This window comes from Ciconia boyciana, chromosome 3 (assembly GCF_034638445.1).
Source record: "Ciconia boyciana chromosome 3, ASM3463844v1, whole genome shotgun sequence".
Taxonomy (NCBI): domain Eukaryota; kingdom Metazoa; phylum Chordata; class Aves; order Ciconiiformes; family Ciconiidae; genus Ciconia; species Ciconia boyciana.
The window spans coordinates 66,641,633-66,658,589 of NC_132936.1; the positions used below are offsets into that span (position 1 = coordinate 66,641,633).

Sequence of the window (16,957 nt, forward strand, 5' to 3'; positions counted from 1 at the left end):
AATCCAGGACTGCCCTAGCCTGGATACATGACTTTGGTTGTTCTGTCTGGGCATGCTTACATTATGTGGCTCCCTTGAGTAGGGGCAAAGAGCAAAGACCCTTGTCCATACACGTGTGATGTAAATATTGTAAAAGACACTATTCTGGGCTTATTTCTAGACCATTACCTCTTTTGGCTCTTCATATGCCCTTTCTTTCAGACCGTCTCCAAATATAAGAATGAGTGTGGAAGCTACTTTGCTGGTGTAGAAAATTGCTCACGAATGGCATACACCCTGGCATCTTTCTTTGCCACCCCTCTCCCATGGTCGGGGCTGGTGTAAGATCCTCTGCCACTCCTCGCCATGCCTGCGGAGGGGGAGCTGGCCCATGGTTTGTTCAGCTGTCTGTGGCCCACGAGCAATTACCGCTTGACTCACTGTGCTGGGTCAAGTGTGATGAGTGGCTGGGGCTGCAGGACGACCTGCGCTGTCAGCCGTGTGCAGCTGTGAGCCAGTGGGGACTGTGGGTGTTGTCATTTCTGGGTTTCCCCGGGCTTTGAGCACTGGCCCAGCACTGTCCTGCTACAGCCACAACCATCATTTCCTCCTGCATCTTTGAAAGGGATGCGATAACACTTTTCTAAGTAGAAAAAGCAGCGTTGCACAGTAGTGAACCATATTAGTGCAAAAAATTCGGGGGAAGGGGATACCGCCAGCGCAGCAAGCACCCTTTCTCCGTGTCTGCCCTTCCCTGTCCTCCTGACTCCCTCGTCCAGCTGGCAGGTGCCCCAGCCGGGCAGGCTGGCTCGCGGGCAGGGTTATCTCCATTCCTTATGCTTGCCCCTTGGCTAAGCGAAGGTCATAGTTGAAAGTTAGTATCAATGGCTATGTAGGGGTAGTCTGTGGGCCCAGGAGAAGAATGAGTCCTGCTGTCCTGCTGCCATAAAGCAAAAGGAAAAGTCTAAATTCAATGCTGATAAATGCAATGATGTTCATTGCAAAGAGAGCGGGGCGGTGTGAATCCAGAGACTGCTGCCTATGTGGTTGATTGCAATCTGACTGACAAAGTGAATTTAAAGATGACATTAATAGTGAAGCCTATAATGAAAGTTTCACTGTATCTTATCATACATCCCTGTTTTGGGTCGCTTGCACTATTGCTGCAGTTCTGTTATCTGGATTGTATATTCCATGCCTGCGTCTACTTCTGTTCAGTTTTGTGGGAAAAGTTAAGCTGAAACAGATCAGCTGTTTCTTACTAATCTCTCATCAACAAGATTTATCATTACTGTGGTCTGCCACAGGGAACAGAAATTACGTGAGAAGGTCATGTTAGCATCATGGATGTGATTTTAGCTGTCGTCATGAAAATCCCCTCACATTTGGATAAACTCTGGGTTATTGAAAAATGTTGTGTTCTACATGTTCAGCAGGGGACCTGTTAAATTTTTGAGGTGAGAAAGGTCAGACATACAGAAAGGGAAAATATTTTTGTTCTTTCCTTGCAACTTTTGCAAATAAAGGATGTTGCTGGTTTGGAAGCAGCACAGCAATGGATGGTTTTAGTAAGGAGGATATAGCTACAGTCACCACCTCTCCTGCCCCCAGATCTGTACCTGGTAGTATAGGAATAACGGTGTGAAATAAAAGGAAGACTAAAGGAGGCAACCACAGCACACACCAAGATTGATGAGACTGGCAGTATCACTAGGAGAATGATGATGAGGATGAACAGCAGGGAAGACGCATGTCTCACTGCTACTTACTGCCTCTGAATGATCACAGAAGTGTGGTGGGTTTCTGTGTCTTGAGTGCGGAGGTACCTGAGGAAGTGCAGCAGAGCTGATGTACACACTGCAATCCCAAAGGCTTTTCATGAGGATACTGCTACCATGCAGAGGCAGCTTTTGTATTGGGTACCAGTACAAGGAGAGAGCAAGAGGAGGCCAGCAATTAATGTTGAAGAAGAATGAGAGAAAGTAGGTTAACACACAGAAATCTGTGATGGTGATGGTAGTTTAAACTGCCAGTCTGATGCAATGGATGATGAACAGGTGCATGGTTAAATTTTATAAATTTTCTGCTTCCACTGAGGGTACTCCAGCCTCCCACAGCTCTACAGGCCATGAGATTACACATAAACCATCCCCATACTGTGACTATAAATGCTCCATCCAGCCTGGGATCAGACAGAATTGTCCCTACAATTTTTTTCCCCATCTCTTGCAAACACATGAGGCCAAATCCTGGAACTAAAAGCCAGGAGGGTCGCTCTCCTGTCCTTTCAGTGTTGTACGTAGGCATTGAGAACAAGGAGGAAACTACTGGGATAAAATGCAGTTGGTAGATGGTATGGAAGAAGAGAAGCAACAGGTACGTGGGTAGAAACTCACAGAGTAATAGGAATTGGAGGTATGTGAGTGCAGTTTTAGATGCAAGAATTAAAAGGATGAAAATAAGGAAGGCGGAATAGAGTGGGAGTGATTTTCCCAGAAGGTTGTGTAATTATTCATGAAGGATGATGCTGTGAGAATCAATCATGACTATGTAGGAAGTTTTTATCTGTAGGATCCTTGTCTCCCTGCTTGCTGAAGTTGGAAGGTATGAGGCAACAACTATATAATTAAAGATGCGACCATAGTAATTATGCAAAATGGAACCAAGTTAACGTTGCAAGGCCATGTTGATCATTATTATGTAATTGAATATTTGAATGTATAAGAAAACTTCAACAATTAAAGGCATTCTAAGGGCGTACTTGAAGAAAAAGAAGTTGGTTTCATGCAGGTAATTACTAAAATGGCAACAGAATCAAACAAGACCAACAAAGGAAAAAAACCATTAATGTGTATATAAATTGCATTAATTTTAAAAGTCACCCTAACAACAAACAAAACTTGTACTTGTAATGGAAACTAGATTTCTACAGACTCAAGTAAATGTAAACTAAAATAAGTAAATCAGGTGAGTATAACTTTTTATCTTAGGATAAGGATTTGTTATACGTTAACATTTTCACAGACACATAAGCGGCTTGGTTTTTAGAGATGGCCATTCGCTTAGGGCTTTGAATCTGAATGTTTGATGGGATTCATCTTGCCTAATTTAGATGCCTAATAATAGACATTTTAAATTTAAGCTAGTTGTCTTAGGCTGGCTCTAGAATCAGTGAAGAGAAATGGCATCTTCAGAGAGAAAGTAATTTCTTCCGTCTTGGATGCCAGTCTTACCATGAGTCTTGTCCTCAAAAGATGCCTGTTCTTCTCCACTGCTTACAAAAGAAGCCTGAGGTAACAAAGACTTGAATGGTCTATTTTCAGCTGATTAAAGACATGAAATAAATCCCATCGGTCTTGGTATCTAACATAAGGCATCCCCATTTGAAAACTGTAGCCATAATAGCTACTTGTAAGGCCATATCCAAACAAACTTTTGCAAATCACGTTCTGTATACTCTAATGGTTAGCCCTCAAAAAGGCTGGACCAAGCAGTGCAGACACAGACATATGCAACCAGGGTGCGGAACATGTTGGCAGCAAGCAAAGAGTCAAACCCTGCTTTTGGAGGGTGACATGCCAGAAGGACTCTGTGACCACAGTCTCCCATGGTCTGCCAATGATGGCATCTTTTCTCTTGGTTCACCTGTATTTCAACTTTGGCTTGAATGAGTCACTTTGTCTTCAAGGGCTTCTTGGGATTTGTCTATAAACATGGGTTTGTTTGATAGTAACATTTCCCTTTGCAGACTCTGGACATCTTGTTTAATTGCCCTTTTCAAATTCTTAAGCTATCTAGCTCAGATTCCAAAAGGCCTAGACTGAATTCAGAGGAAGGGGATGAGAAACAAGAAATGTGCCAACAGAAATTTTTTTAACCTTCTTCAAAAAAGCCACCTTAGTCTCCTTGCTTGAGACCACACAGCTCTCTGGGTAGGTACCCCCTATTGTGCCCTTCCTTCTTTATCTTTGTTCTTGGTGCCAGAATCAACCAGTTTCTGACAAGGTGGCTACTTTTTTAAGCAGTGGTGTGTTCGCAGGCAGACAGGAAGAGCCAGTTAGGCAAGAGAGGGGATGAGAATGTAGCCAGTCCCTGAAGGTGTCTGTGAGAGGGATTCCTGCTTTCCTGGTTTGCTTCTGGGCTATTTACTTGTGCTCCACTCCAGTGACTGGGGTGACAGGCAAGTGTGCTTGCCCTTCTCCGGGGAGCATCAGCACATGCAGCAGGGCCAGGAGGAAGCTCTGGTGAAGAGGTTCATGTGGCTGTGACTGGGAGAGATGGGACGATCTGGAAGCATGATCTCAGGTGTATCTTCTGGTATACATCCTGGTACCTTCTAGTGCAGCTCCACTCTGCTTTCTGCTCCTGGCCTAGAAGCCAGCATCTGCAACCAACTTCTAAACTTCTGTTCTCATTTGTGAGCTGGCAACAGCCATGAGCCCCTCTGCTGGGCTCACGATCCCAAATAGTATGACAAACTAGCAGGTTTCTGTTGGATGCAGAGAGAGGGTTATGACCCTTACCTTGGGAATCACCATCAGTTTGGAAATTGCTGTTGTTTTCAGTCATTTAATGAGGAATCTAGAAAATATATTCTCCCCTCCCCTGTAGTTCTGTTGAAAACAAAACCTCTTTTAGAGCACTAAGCAGAAAAGACGAATTCAAGGTAAGGCTAAGAGCTGGTGGGTGTTCAGGCCACATAGTGCTGAGTGGTAGTTTACTTATACACTTTGTACAATTCACCTTTTGTTATTGCACCTCTCCTTGGATATGGCTGACCACATCGATGGTTTCACTATTTTACTTTATAATTACAGATTCCTTTCACCTCATTTATTAAAATCACTACGTGTCCAAGTAGGCCATCTTTTATGCAACGTCATAACAAATACATAAAACTAATTATGAATCTTTAAATATATGTATGTGAATTGTAATGATATTTGAAACATGAAACTTCAACACTTTAAAATTATTTTGCCAAATGAGATGACTCATTATGCCTGGGAAAAAAGATCCTGTAATTTTGTTGTATTTTCCTGTCATTAAGAAAATATTATGCTTCAAGCAGATGAAGGACAGCAAAATTTGCAGACCCATTATTACTGGATAGTGGTAGCAAAGAGAAGTGCATTACATTTGCCTACAGATATGTGAGTGCGTTTTAGCACCCACTTTTTGTTTCTTTAAAAAAAAAAAAGGTATCAATTTAGAGGACAAAGTAGAGCTGTGGTTTGTAGAAGACAAGCCTGGACACACCAGTGTCTTCAATCCACTGCTTCCATGTCTGTGTCCCCTGTTTGCTCTGCAGTCTGACCTTGGACAGACTGCTCTGCTGGGTCATCCACATGTTCTGCAGCTTTTGGTGCACTTTTCGTGGGTACTGGCATATTCCCAAGGACAGTGGGCATGTGTTGTGTGGGTGTTGGCACGTTTTTGGTGGTTGCTGGCATGCTTTCAAGGGGGTTTGGCTCACTTTCTGTGGGTGTTGGCACCCTTTCTGGGAGCACGGGCATGCTTTTGGTGGGCTTTGGCACGTTCTCGATGGGCGTTGTCATCTTTTCAGTGGGAGCTGGCGGGCTCCCAGTGGATGCTGGCATGTGTTCAGTGGGTGTTGGTGTGCTCCTGCTGGGCTGCTCACAGTGATTCCCAGCCTCTGACTGGGGGGTGAGCAGAGAAGGGAGCTCTGGCACCAGGACAGCATTACATGGTTGAGTGCCACAGGTCTCTGGATTGCTGCTGTTGCTTGGGAGGGACTCCTCTGCCTTGTGGGACACCCTGAAAGCTTCAGCCAGCTCCTTCAGCATGCTCTCGTCAGTAGTGAGCAGCTCTGCCTGCTCAGAGGAGGAAGGGCTCGTATCAGCGTTGTCTTCTTCTTCTAAGATGTCATTTCCATTCACCTCTTCAGGGAACTGTGCTTGCTTTATTTTTTTGTACAATTCATTCCTCTCTTCCTGCAGAGCCCGGCAAAGGTTCTCTAGCCTCTGGATTTTCAGCACGAAGCACTCATATTCCTTGGACCTCATGGCTTTCTGTGGTCAAAGACATCAGACAAAGGTGTGGACTGACTTTGTGTGCATGCAATTCACTGGTGGAACTGGCAATTAGGAAACAATTTGAGAGCTAGGCAGCCCTCACAGGACTCTGCCAGTAGCTGGCTTTCACCATCTGCTCTACAATAACTATGGTCTGTTGTACTGAAGCTTCAAGAGGAAATTCACCCCTGTTACTGCAGTGTATTAGCATTCTCCATACAGATTCAGATCAACTTCACTCAAAAATATTTGCAGAAATACCTGTTGACAATCTGTAGAGATGGAAAAACATAGTGGATGTCCATATAGATAAGCATCCAAAAGCCCACCTGGACTTCTGGTGGGCATGAGTGTGAATTTGGGGGAAAACAAGCTGTATTATATTTTTTGTTTATTTGGCTTCTAGGTTCTGTGAGAGCAGCCTGAACTGAAACATTTTCTTGCTTCTACACCCAGTGAGGAAACAAGAGCTACAGAAACCTGTAGAAATAGCAATAGCACAGAGCTATAAAGCTAACCAGAAAGACCTGGTCCAAGTTCAGTGTAAGTTTGGGGTGAAACTTCAGGCAGCCTCTTATCTTATTTGAATGAGTTCCAACATGCTTATGAATTTCCTCTGCAATGCTCCTGTGACAGCATGTTTAAAACTATGATGAGCCACAGTACTTGCTTTTGGCTCTTAGAGTTCGTCTACACAGGAAGTTAACGAAAGGTGTGAATTTAAAGTTCATTAGCTAGAACACATTAATTCCCTAGGTGGATGCTCTTCTGCAGAAAGAAAGTAGCGTGAAGTGAACTAATGCCAATTTGCTTCTATGTAAGAGCATTAACAATCACACATTTTTAGAGCACTTAAAATTCAGTTACATAATTCAGTTTCTCATGGACGTAATGAATGTCTCTGCACAATCTAAAAGCCCTAGCAGTTGGGATTTTTGTCTTTTTTTAAAAGAAATCTAATTATCAAGGTAGCTTGAAAAAAAGACCCTTAGATTCAAGAACAAATTTTTCATTGACTTTTGGCTGTTTCAGGTCATCTCACCTCCTAGTTAAAGCATTATGTGGGGGAAGAGGTGCATCCTGAGAAGAAAAAGACCACTCACCTCTTCAATCATGTCCAGTAATGCTCTATTACAGTTCTCAAACCTGGATTTCCATGTAGCAGTATCCTTTTCCAACTTCTTCATTTTCTTTGTCATCTATAGAAGCAGGAGGAAAAGCTGAATCACAACAGGAATTCCACGCTGCAGATAAAACTAGGGCAGCCCTTTTATTTAGGTCTTTGGCTGTACTCATAACGCTGCTACCAGCAGCTGTAATGGCTATGCTAAGTTATAATTTATGTTAAGGGATGGATTTAGTTTTAAGTAGCTGCCATATAACTTTCAGCCTCCAGTCTGTAGTCCTACAGTAGGACCAGTTGATTATGTGTGTAAAAGCGTAGCCAAATCCCAGAGTACAAACTATCACAAAAACAAAAGGCAGAGAAAAGGTGACATTATTCTGTTTGCCTCTTTACAAAGACTGCAGTGTTTTATTGCTGGGAAGTTAAAGAAGGGCTTGTATCTTCTGAGCCAGCGCTGTCAAGGAAGTTCCCTCTGGATTAGTCACCTCTATACTACCTCCAGCATACACTGCTAGCTATATAGCACCATCTTTCCCTTTGGTTTTCTGCAGGCTGAACTCTGTGAAGATCATTAGAGGTTGCCTGGATCAGAGCACCAGGATTTTGGGCCCTGGTGGCAGAGCAGAACATCGTTTATTATGAAAGTGGGTGTGTTTGTTTTTTGATTCCCATTCATTACAGGAAATAAGTACACCAGCTGCAAGGAAACAGTCACTTGGGCTTAATGGTGGGAAGGTGTTGGTGGGGAAGTGTTGGTGAGCTCTGCCCACCCACTCCAGTGGGAAGACATGTAGCCTGTGTCAACCGCTTTGTACCAGTGTCAGTCATCCAGGAGGCTCTGGGCACTCCTGGAGACATGGGCTGACAAATGCAGCTCCAGACTCCCCCTTTGGTATCTCTGAGGGATCTGTACCCAACCACCACATTAGGTTTTAGGTAAAATGTTTGTTCTTCAAGGCCATTTCAGTTTTATCTGAAAGGGAGAGTGAAATGTTCAGCTTGCAGCGCTGAAGTCTAAGCTGCTGTCAGTTGTGGCTGAGTGTGCCCCAGATCTTGTGTGGATGTTGATGAGATTGTTCTCCAAAATGTCAGCAATGTCCCCATCCCAGATAAAATTATTGCAGTGAGAAATATCACAATCTAAAAGGAGAGTCTCAAGCACAGAGTTCAGGTATGAGCTGTTACTCACTTTCTCCATCTCCTGTTTGAACGTGGCAAACACTTCATTGCTTTTGGTCAATGTTTTCTGAAATTCTTCAAACCTTTCAGAGTAGAGAGTGATCTGCATTAACAGGGAAAAAAATAACCACAGTAATTTCAGTCTCTAGGATGGTGAACTTTTACTTTGGTAGAAGATAATAAAATAAGTATTGTGTTTGGACATGGAAATTAGCTTCTGTTTGGAAACCATGAAGTACAAACATCAGGGAGCTGAAACTCTCTGCATGTTTTTAAGGTTGCAAACTCTTATGATGCCTCTGCTGCAGAAAGGTAAACTGAGGAAGAATAGAAAGACCCAGGCCAGTGATTTTAAAAAGACCTGGGAATTATGGGTGGGGTATTCTCCGGAATGTTGCAGCTATGCTGTCTCTACACAGGGTGCCCAGAAGCAAAAGAATTCACTAGAAGTGGAGAGTTCTGAAAACATTTCCCTAGGTAACTGTGGAGACTTCCAGAGGACAGCATTAAAGCCTACAGAGATTTCCAGTCCCAGCCTTTCTTCACAAGCCCTGTATACTTTTCTGTATACCATTGTGGCTGACACCTACAGAATGGAAAAAAATAACGTGATCCCTGGGCCATCTCCGTCGGCAGGGACTAACCTGAGCTGGTCCGACCACTGATGCTGTGCAGGACCAGGCAGTGGGACTAACTCAAGGTGAGAGCCAGCATGGTCAGAGCTGTGCCTGAGCTCTAAGCCTTGCTTCGCCATGCAGACATCGCCAAACTCCAACTTTAACTTGAGGGCGTGAGCTCTGGCGTGCTTTAGTGGAGGAGCTCAGTACAGCCTGGCTGCCTAGCTGTTTACCTGCCTTCTTGATTACCCAACAAGCCAGGCTGGGAGCTGGGTCCTACCCTGGCTACGCTGCTTCTGATGCCCAAGTGATCTGGGGAAGAGCCGTCCCCACATCACACTGCAGCCACAGTTTTCCCTCTTCCATCTTTCCAGTCCCCACTCGGTGGCTCAGGCTGTGGCCGGGAGCTGCACCGGGCAGCACCTGATCTGCTTCACTGGACTCCACCATTGAAGAGGAGCGTCGCTGCTCCCTTCCTATGTTACCTGGCACCACTGAGCAAAGCCCACCCTTCGCTTCACACCGCCGTGATCCTGCACTGAATTCCTTCGAGCTGCATCCCTGCACCGTGGCTTGAGTGAGCTGAGAGGGCACCTTGTCAGCTCTGTTTTGTAGCCTGTGTGTGGACTGCAGCTGCAGGCAAGGCCAGAGAAAATAATCCCCTGCCAGCCTCTTCTGCCAGCTTCACTTCACTTCACTTCACTTCTGTTGCTATGTGCCAACATTTAAGATTAGGGCTCCATTATTTGCTGTCAGTTTACACCTGGTAGCCACCTGAAAGTTCATCTGTGGCTGTATTTTGTCAGTAAGACATATTTTTATATGTGGATGTTTTTGGCAAAAAAATTGTTCTAAGGATCTGAGTTTTTCTGTAAGATTCTCTTGGTTTCTACTTTTTCTGTTTTTCTGAGTGGGAAAAGCACTTTCAAAGCTCCAAAATGATTCAGGATGCTATGTAAATAAAGCATTGTTATCTGCTCTTTGGAAAAGAAGACCAGCCCCAACTCAGTTACTCCCTTCTGGTGCCAGAGCAGCCCCAGCAGTGTTTAGATGATCAGACATTTCATCTGTCCAGCCTGACAGCTCTCGTTAGAAAGAGAGCGATTGGCATAGCACGCAGCGGCTGAGGCGGGGTGGGTGCAGAGCAATGGGAGGTTCAAGAGCAGCCTGCAGTATTCAGGTGTCTGGCTGGAGGCTGCCTGGCCTCTCCGCGCCGGCGGGGAGCTGACTAAATGATTAGCTAGGAGCTTTTATTTTGTGTGGTGCCAGCCAACACACACCCTCCCCTGACACTGCTCTTCAGTTACTGAGGAAAAGAAGATTTATAAAATGTGGCTAATAGTGGGGTGGGTTTAATACAGTTATGTTATGATTCATGTTCATTCTGGTTAGTTGTTATGATGATGATGCCCCTTAGAAAATGTCGTGGCCATAATAGCAGCGCACTGTGGATGGGCCTGAGCTCAGTTTAAACTAGGTAGTTAGGGTCTTGGTGGCCATGAATATGGCACTGGCTGCAGCCCTTCCCCGCTGAGCTGGGTGAAGGCATGGGAGGTTAATCCGTGCAGAGCTCTCTGGTGTCAATATTGGAGCTAGCTGACATGAAGCTTCCATGTGTGCATTTATACTAGGCTGTAGCCAGAGCTGTGACCTATGCACAAACAGAAACGCAGAGGGATTTGTTTTAGCAGCCCGAGTGCCACAGCATAAGTCAGACACTGATACCAAGTGGGACATTTGGAATCGATGTCCTGGCTCTAAGGAGAAATGCCTGAGCATCCCAAAGCCAGGTGAGGGAGCAGGAGTGGGAGCCAGCAAACCGGGGCTCCTAGCCCAGAGCCGTTGTCTTAAAAAAGCTCACCTCAATTCTCTGTCTCTGCTTTTCCCTCCCATCTTTCACCTATTGTTTAATTAGATTAAAAACCTTTCAGGTTTGAACAGGGCAAGCTCTGATCTCAGCCGAGGCCCTAGGCAGTACCACAGCACCAAGAATAGCTTCTGCAATTTAAATTTGAATAATAAACGCATGTGTTCATAGTGGCTGGGAACAGGCTGTGAGAGCTGTCTCTCACTAGGAGCGTGCACTCGTGCTCCTCAGTTAGGGAGACGGGGACCCCTCGCTGCTGCCCACCACCCATCCAGCTGCCCTGACAGCGCGGGCAGGGAGAGCGGAGGCAGCGCTGGTGCCAGGTGAGAACTTGTAAGTGCAAGGCTTCGGGAAGGGGCGTCTCGGCATCGCCATGCTGTGAGGGTGCTACAGTGAGGACGCCCCTTTCTTTGGCCCTGTTACGTTCTTCTCAGTTGCCATAGTCCAGCGGTTGCACTACACTGGCTACTAAAAATTAAAGACCTCAGCTGACTTTTATCTTCTTGCTTTGTTTCAAATCATGAAGCTAAAAAAGTCCGCCTAAGCAACGTGTCTGGGGGGGGCATGCAGCGTCCTGGCAAGCACCACTGCAGTTTGGGTGTATTCCCTGAGCTGGTGCCAGATCCCGTCACTATTTGGAGGGCCAGATTTGGCTGGCTCGGGTGCACCGTGCTGCCCAGAGACAGGCTGGCATGAAGCTGATGTCCCCTGGTTCCTTCCAGCTCAAGGAAGCAGTGGGTATTCATCACCTCCTCTAAAACACTCGCTATAGCAGGCAGTGAGGGCTATATTATGGTTTCTCCTTATCTTGTTGGCCAGTGTCTTCTCCTAATTTCCGGCAGTTGTTCCTCTGTTAATATCTATTTGGTAGATATCTATCAAGGAGCTCTTTATGCTTTTTCTGTTCTGCACTTGCACAGCACCTTGCACAATGGCATCTGGTCCATGAGGGAGGCCCTTCAGTGCTACCATACTGGAAATAATAATAATAACAATAACAATAATAATAATGTTATTCCCAGTAATTGCAAATGGAGGCTGCTGTGTAAATGACAAGAGCTTTCACACTTGAGCAGAACAGCTAACTACATGCATTTCAGCAAGTGAATCACTTAATTTTCATCTACGCAAGTCTGCAAGGGGCACATTTGTTATCAATGCCTTTGCAGACTTGTTTGACTGGATTTTTCTAAAAACAATTTTACCATTTCAAATATATGCTTAATATATTCTGGCTTTTATCAATACCTTCAGTTTCATTAAACTGGCTGCAGAGGTCTGCCTGCATACAAAACTCTTTCTGGTTGAACATAAAAGTTTAATTAAAACCACTCTGAGAAAATTGGGAGCAGGTTTGCAGTCTGGATGGACTCGGCTGGAGGCCTTTGAGGTTTGATTGCAGAACCTGCCAAACTGGTGTCAGCAGCAGTTTCTGTGATATTCTTTGGTGCACCACCTGCTTATCTTAGCCTTTGAAAAAACATGTAAAGGACCAAACCCCTTTAAAATGTTTGCAGGTTATCAGTTTAACACTAGCCTTTCTTGACTGTTCAACAGGTAGGAATTAGACCATCTACAAGGGCAGAGCTGGAACAACTTACCAGAACCGTGAGCAAGGAGTGATGCAAAGCGCTGCTGATGGGTGAGGAGCTGGGCAGCTGCAGAGGGGCTGCAGGACTGTCCCCCCGCAAGCTCTGCTAGGGGGGACCATTCTCATGACAGGTCAAAGAAGATAAATCTGTGTGACTTTCTGTAAGTCTAGGAAAATCTACTGATGCTGTCTCTTTTTGATGTGAAAGTCCGGCATGTCATCTAGTGGTTCCACTTGTATTCAAGGTCGATTATTGCGTTGCTCTCAAAGTGTAGTATGTCCTGCCTGGTTCTTGTTTTTACTGCCTTTCACTCCAGCCTGACTCTTAGTGTAATTTTGGCAAGTAATTTAATTTTATTGAATGTTTCAAATTCTAACTGAACACTGAAATCCTAGAGGCCCCTTTGTATAAGCCCTTAGTAGGCAGAATTCCTGCTGAAGTAAATGAAAACTCTGCCTTCACACCCCAGTCCAGGAAAGCACATGAGCACATCAGCTCCAGTTTGGTAAACATGTTTCATGACATGCATGTACTCCAGTGTTTTGCTGGATTAGAAACCTGCCTGAAGAGTAGTTATGGTGAATAATCAAGCCAAGGCACCCACCTTGTTGCATGGTTGAGTATTGTAAACACTCATAAATCATAGCACCATAGAATGGTTTGGGTTGGAAGGGGCCTTTAAAGATCGTTTAGTCCAACCCCCCTGCCTTGGGAAGGGACATCTGTCACTAGATCAGGTTGCTAAAAGCCCTGTCCAATCTGACCTTGAACACTTCCAGGGATGGGGCATCCACAGCTTCTCTGGGCAACCTGTTCCAGTGTCTCACCACCCTCATAGTAAAGAATTTCTTCCTTATATCCAATCTACATCTACCGTCTTTTAGTTTAAAACCGTTACCCCTTGTCCTATTGCTACAGGCCCTGGTAAAAAGTCTCTCTCCATCTTTATTATAAGCCCCCTTTAAATATTGAAAGGCTGCAATAAGGTTTCCCCTGAGCCTTCTCTTCTCCAGACTAAACAACTCGCATGCCACAGGATGAGTTGAGTATGGGCATTACCTTACAGTTGGCTTGAAAATAACCTGTTTCCTTTGCAATAGTCTGTGGGATGTAGAATGAGGCTAGAAGGAATACATAGAAAGTAGTTTGGATACTTTACCTGGAATGTGCCTCATGGGTTAAAAACTGGGAAACAAAGGCACACCATGCAATCACCTCTCCTACGTCACCTGTGCCTGCAGGACAGTCTCTTGCTCCTTTAACATTTTGGCCTGGAGCTTCCATTCTGCAGCTTGGTTCAGGAGCTGTGTTTTGGGCAACAGAGAGAAAATTGTTAGGTCCCCAGTTTATCAGATGGAAATCCTCATCCTCCAGCGACCTATGCTTCTGCCACTGTTACCTTGATAAGGAGTCATCTAGCTTTCAGATGAATGTAGTCAGAGGAGTTAGGCAAGACTGAGTATTTAGTGCTATCCAGAGATGTGGGACAGGGCATTTGGTTTGCAAAGGCATATTTGAATAGCAGTTCAAAACCTACTTGGAATGAAGTGTGCAGTACAGCGGGCTCTAAAAAGTGTGTTTTTTCACCATATCTTCACCAGATTTCTAGGGAGTGGTTACGATACTTTCTGGCACTTTCATTTCAGCACAGCTCGGGCCAAATTCCTGCTCTCCAGTGAATGGCAAACTCCTTTTTGTATTAATGATCAGGACTTAGGATACGGGCATGGTCACAGTCAGATGTGCCTCAAAAAATCTGCAAGCTTTCAGAAAGGGAATGCATAGTAAATGTCATACATTTACTGGTGTCTGTTATCTTTGGGCTCCATTTCCAGTGACATGCCATCAGCGGAGAATCCCAGCTTGGGGTGATAAATGCCTCGCTTTTAGATCAAGGAGGCAGCCCAGGAAGAGCTTGACTGCAGTTTCATTCCTGGCTGCTCCTGGGGAGATGTGATTCCCTACTTCAAGGTATTCAGCAAAATGACATTCTGACGTGCAGGCTGCAGATGGGAGGCTTGGTCGAGGCTGAATGAATTGCAGGAATGAGGGGTACAGAGACTTTTCCAGGCTGCAGTTCTGAGTCTGCACTTCTGAAGTGCGTAGTAATATTCTAGCAATTGGTTTAATCTGAAAGCAGGAAACATTTACTGAAGTGTTAAAGAAATGTGCCTATCGCCTACCAAACATTTATAAAGCTTTTTACTGGTTAGGCCAAATGTATTTTAGAAAAAGAATGCTAATGATAGCTTGAGAAATGAGATATAAACAAGTTAGTTTACCACAGGGCTTTCTTCTGTTGGATTAAATTGTACAGTTTAAAATAGCACAGTTGGGCTCTGAAAATATATTGAAAATAAAAGTACTCTGTAAGTCAACAGATCATACTCTCATATTGGAAGGGAAAGCTGAGTAAAACCACATGCAGAAAATGTATTTGATCCCTAGTAAAAACTTTTATTCTAACCATTTTGTTGGAAATAACACATGTAAACTACTTGAATACCACCTGGCAAAAGAGCTGAGGATGTACCCTACAAATGCTGACTGAACAACATAATGAATTCCCTGCCTGTCTCTAGCTATTTGTGGCACAAAGACTATCTGAATTACACTTGTTGCCCATGTGAATATATATATATATGCATATAAGCTCTAGAAAAATATTTCTTCCATCAGTTTGGCCATTTGATTTGGACCCACTGAATTTTTACCATCTACAATTTCCTAGACAAGAATGTTTTACAGCTCAAGTATACATTGTATGAAGAAATACCATGTTCTGTTTGTTTTATACCTGCCTCTTAATATTTATTTTTAGAATTTAATTTGATGTTTTCTATTGAACCCAATGGAAATAAGTCAAATTCTTGAGTTTAGATCTTGCTGACTAAAATTTCAAATAGGTTGTCATAGCCAGTAAAAAGAGATGGTATGAGTAGGCCTAGGTTAAATGACCCTCAGTTCATGCATTTGTTTTCCTGGGAGAGGGTATGTTTTACATACACAAAAATAATTAATTTTTTTTTTAAGTTTGGATGGAATCTGGATTTTTAAGTTTCACATTTCTTTGATATCTACTTGTTTGGGTTTGGGTTTTTTTTTTTTAGGAACTGTAAGTTGCCTGTTTGAATGATTTAATGAAAAGTGCTTTGAAAACCTTCAGAACTACCCAGTCTCTAGGTCAGTCATTACTTCAAAAAACTGGGCTTTTATCTGTATTTCTTAAATCTCTGCTAGGGTTACCTTCGTACCTGGTGTTCCTGGGATAACGAAAAGGTCCCACCTCCCACACCATGCCTTCTGCCACAGCACAAGAGATGGACAGAGAAGGCAAAGAAAAGTTGTTTCTTTTGCCTGCTAATGAATCCTTCTCTCTTATTGACCCACATAGTTTCTGCAGCCAGTAAAAATCCAAGAGTTAATAAACTCCTCTGTAATGGAAGCAAGCCACAGAGAGGCTTGCTCAAATTAACACGCGCTCTTATGCAGCCTGAGGTCATCTGCAAACACCAAGCTGGGAGAAAACGAATCAGGAGAACTGATACATTTATTAATAGGCTATGAAGTGGTAACAAGGAGGCTGAAGTATAAAGAAATTAATAAATATTGCATATGGTGTTTACAAAGCAGCACTTCAGTGAAGTGTGGTGATGTTACACTGTATTATTAGAGCTATGATAGCTGCTGGAGGCCGAGACAGTCACATCATGCTCCGGACTAAAACAGCCAGTCCCCAAGCACATATATTCCCATTTAATGACATGGATCTAGGGACTGGCTTAGTGAAAATTAAGCTTCCCTTTTTGCTGCCAGACTCTGCAAATTCCAATTATGTAGAAATCTGATCAATACCTTCCAGTCATATACTTGAAAGCTACAGAGGCTTTAAACTGCAATTAATTGCACATCAAAGTTTGTATTATGAGTGCTAAAAATGTATGGTATGGGGAGGAAGTCCAAGTAACATTGACCAGTTATAAGATGATAGTAAAATTGCATTCTTAGGTAAAGTTGACCCTTTAGGAAGGCCACACAGTATGAACCATTGCTCCTTATATAGGGAATCACATTCTTAGTTGCACATGTAGAGTGAATTGTGCAAGCAATGGGATGACCTGCCTATTGAGATGTGATGTACAGAGGCTGCAGGAGGGGACATCTCTCCTTGTCTGAGGTAACAAAGTTTTGTATAGGGACACAGATGTCTACATGGAAGAACTGCATAGGAAGACATCAAAGTGAGCTTTCAAGGAGTGATAGATAAAAGAATTAAAAAAAAAATAATAAAGACATTTTCAGAATCCTGCAGCAAAAGTCATGCACAGGGATGTAAAAAAATGGTATGGAGAGAATTGGTCTATAGTTCTGAAAGCCCTTCCCTCAAATGACAGGATGCTGAAATGCAGTAAGGCTCTGACTTTGCACATTACTGAGCTGGAGAGAGATGCAGCTAAAGGAGAGGAGTCCATCAAAACCACCTTGATTTCACACATACATATATATCCATTACTCCCACAGACACTAGCACAATAGCTGGGTGGGTGGGACTGAGCGCTCAG

The 16,957-nt window shown here is 43.9% G+C and overlaps 1 protein-coding gene across 1 annotated transcript in view; it reads right to left on the reverse strand.

The window, feature by feature from the left end:
* Positions 1-4,926: 4,926 nt before the first annotated feature.
* TXLNB (taxilin beta) overlaps positions 4,927-16,957 on the reverse strand; it is a 29,782-nt gene continuing 17,751 nt past the window's right edge. The window contains exons 6-9 of the mRNA XM_072857928.1: positions 13,625-13,699; positions 8,330-8,422; positions 7,118-7,213; positions 4,927-6,011 (exon numbers count right to left, since the gene is read on the reverse strand). Of these exons, the coding sequence (XP_072714029.1) occupies positions 5,247-6,011; positions 7,118-7,213; positions 8,330-8,422; positions 13,625-13,699 (1,029 nt within the window). The 3' untranslated portion in view covers positions 4,927-5,246. The remainder of the gene's footprint in view (positions 6,012-7,117; positions 7,214-8,329; positions 8,423-13,624; positions 13,700-16,957) is intronic.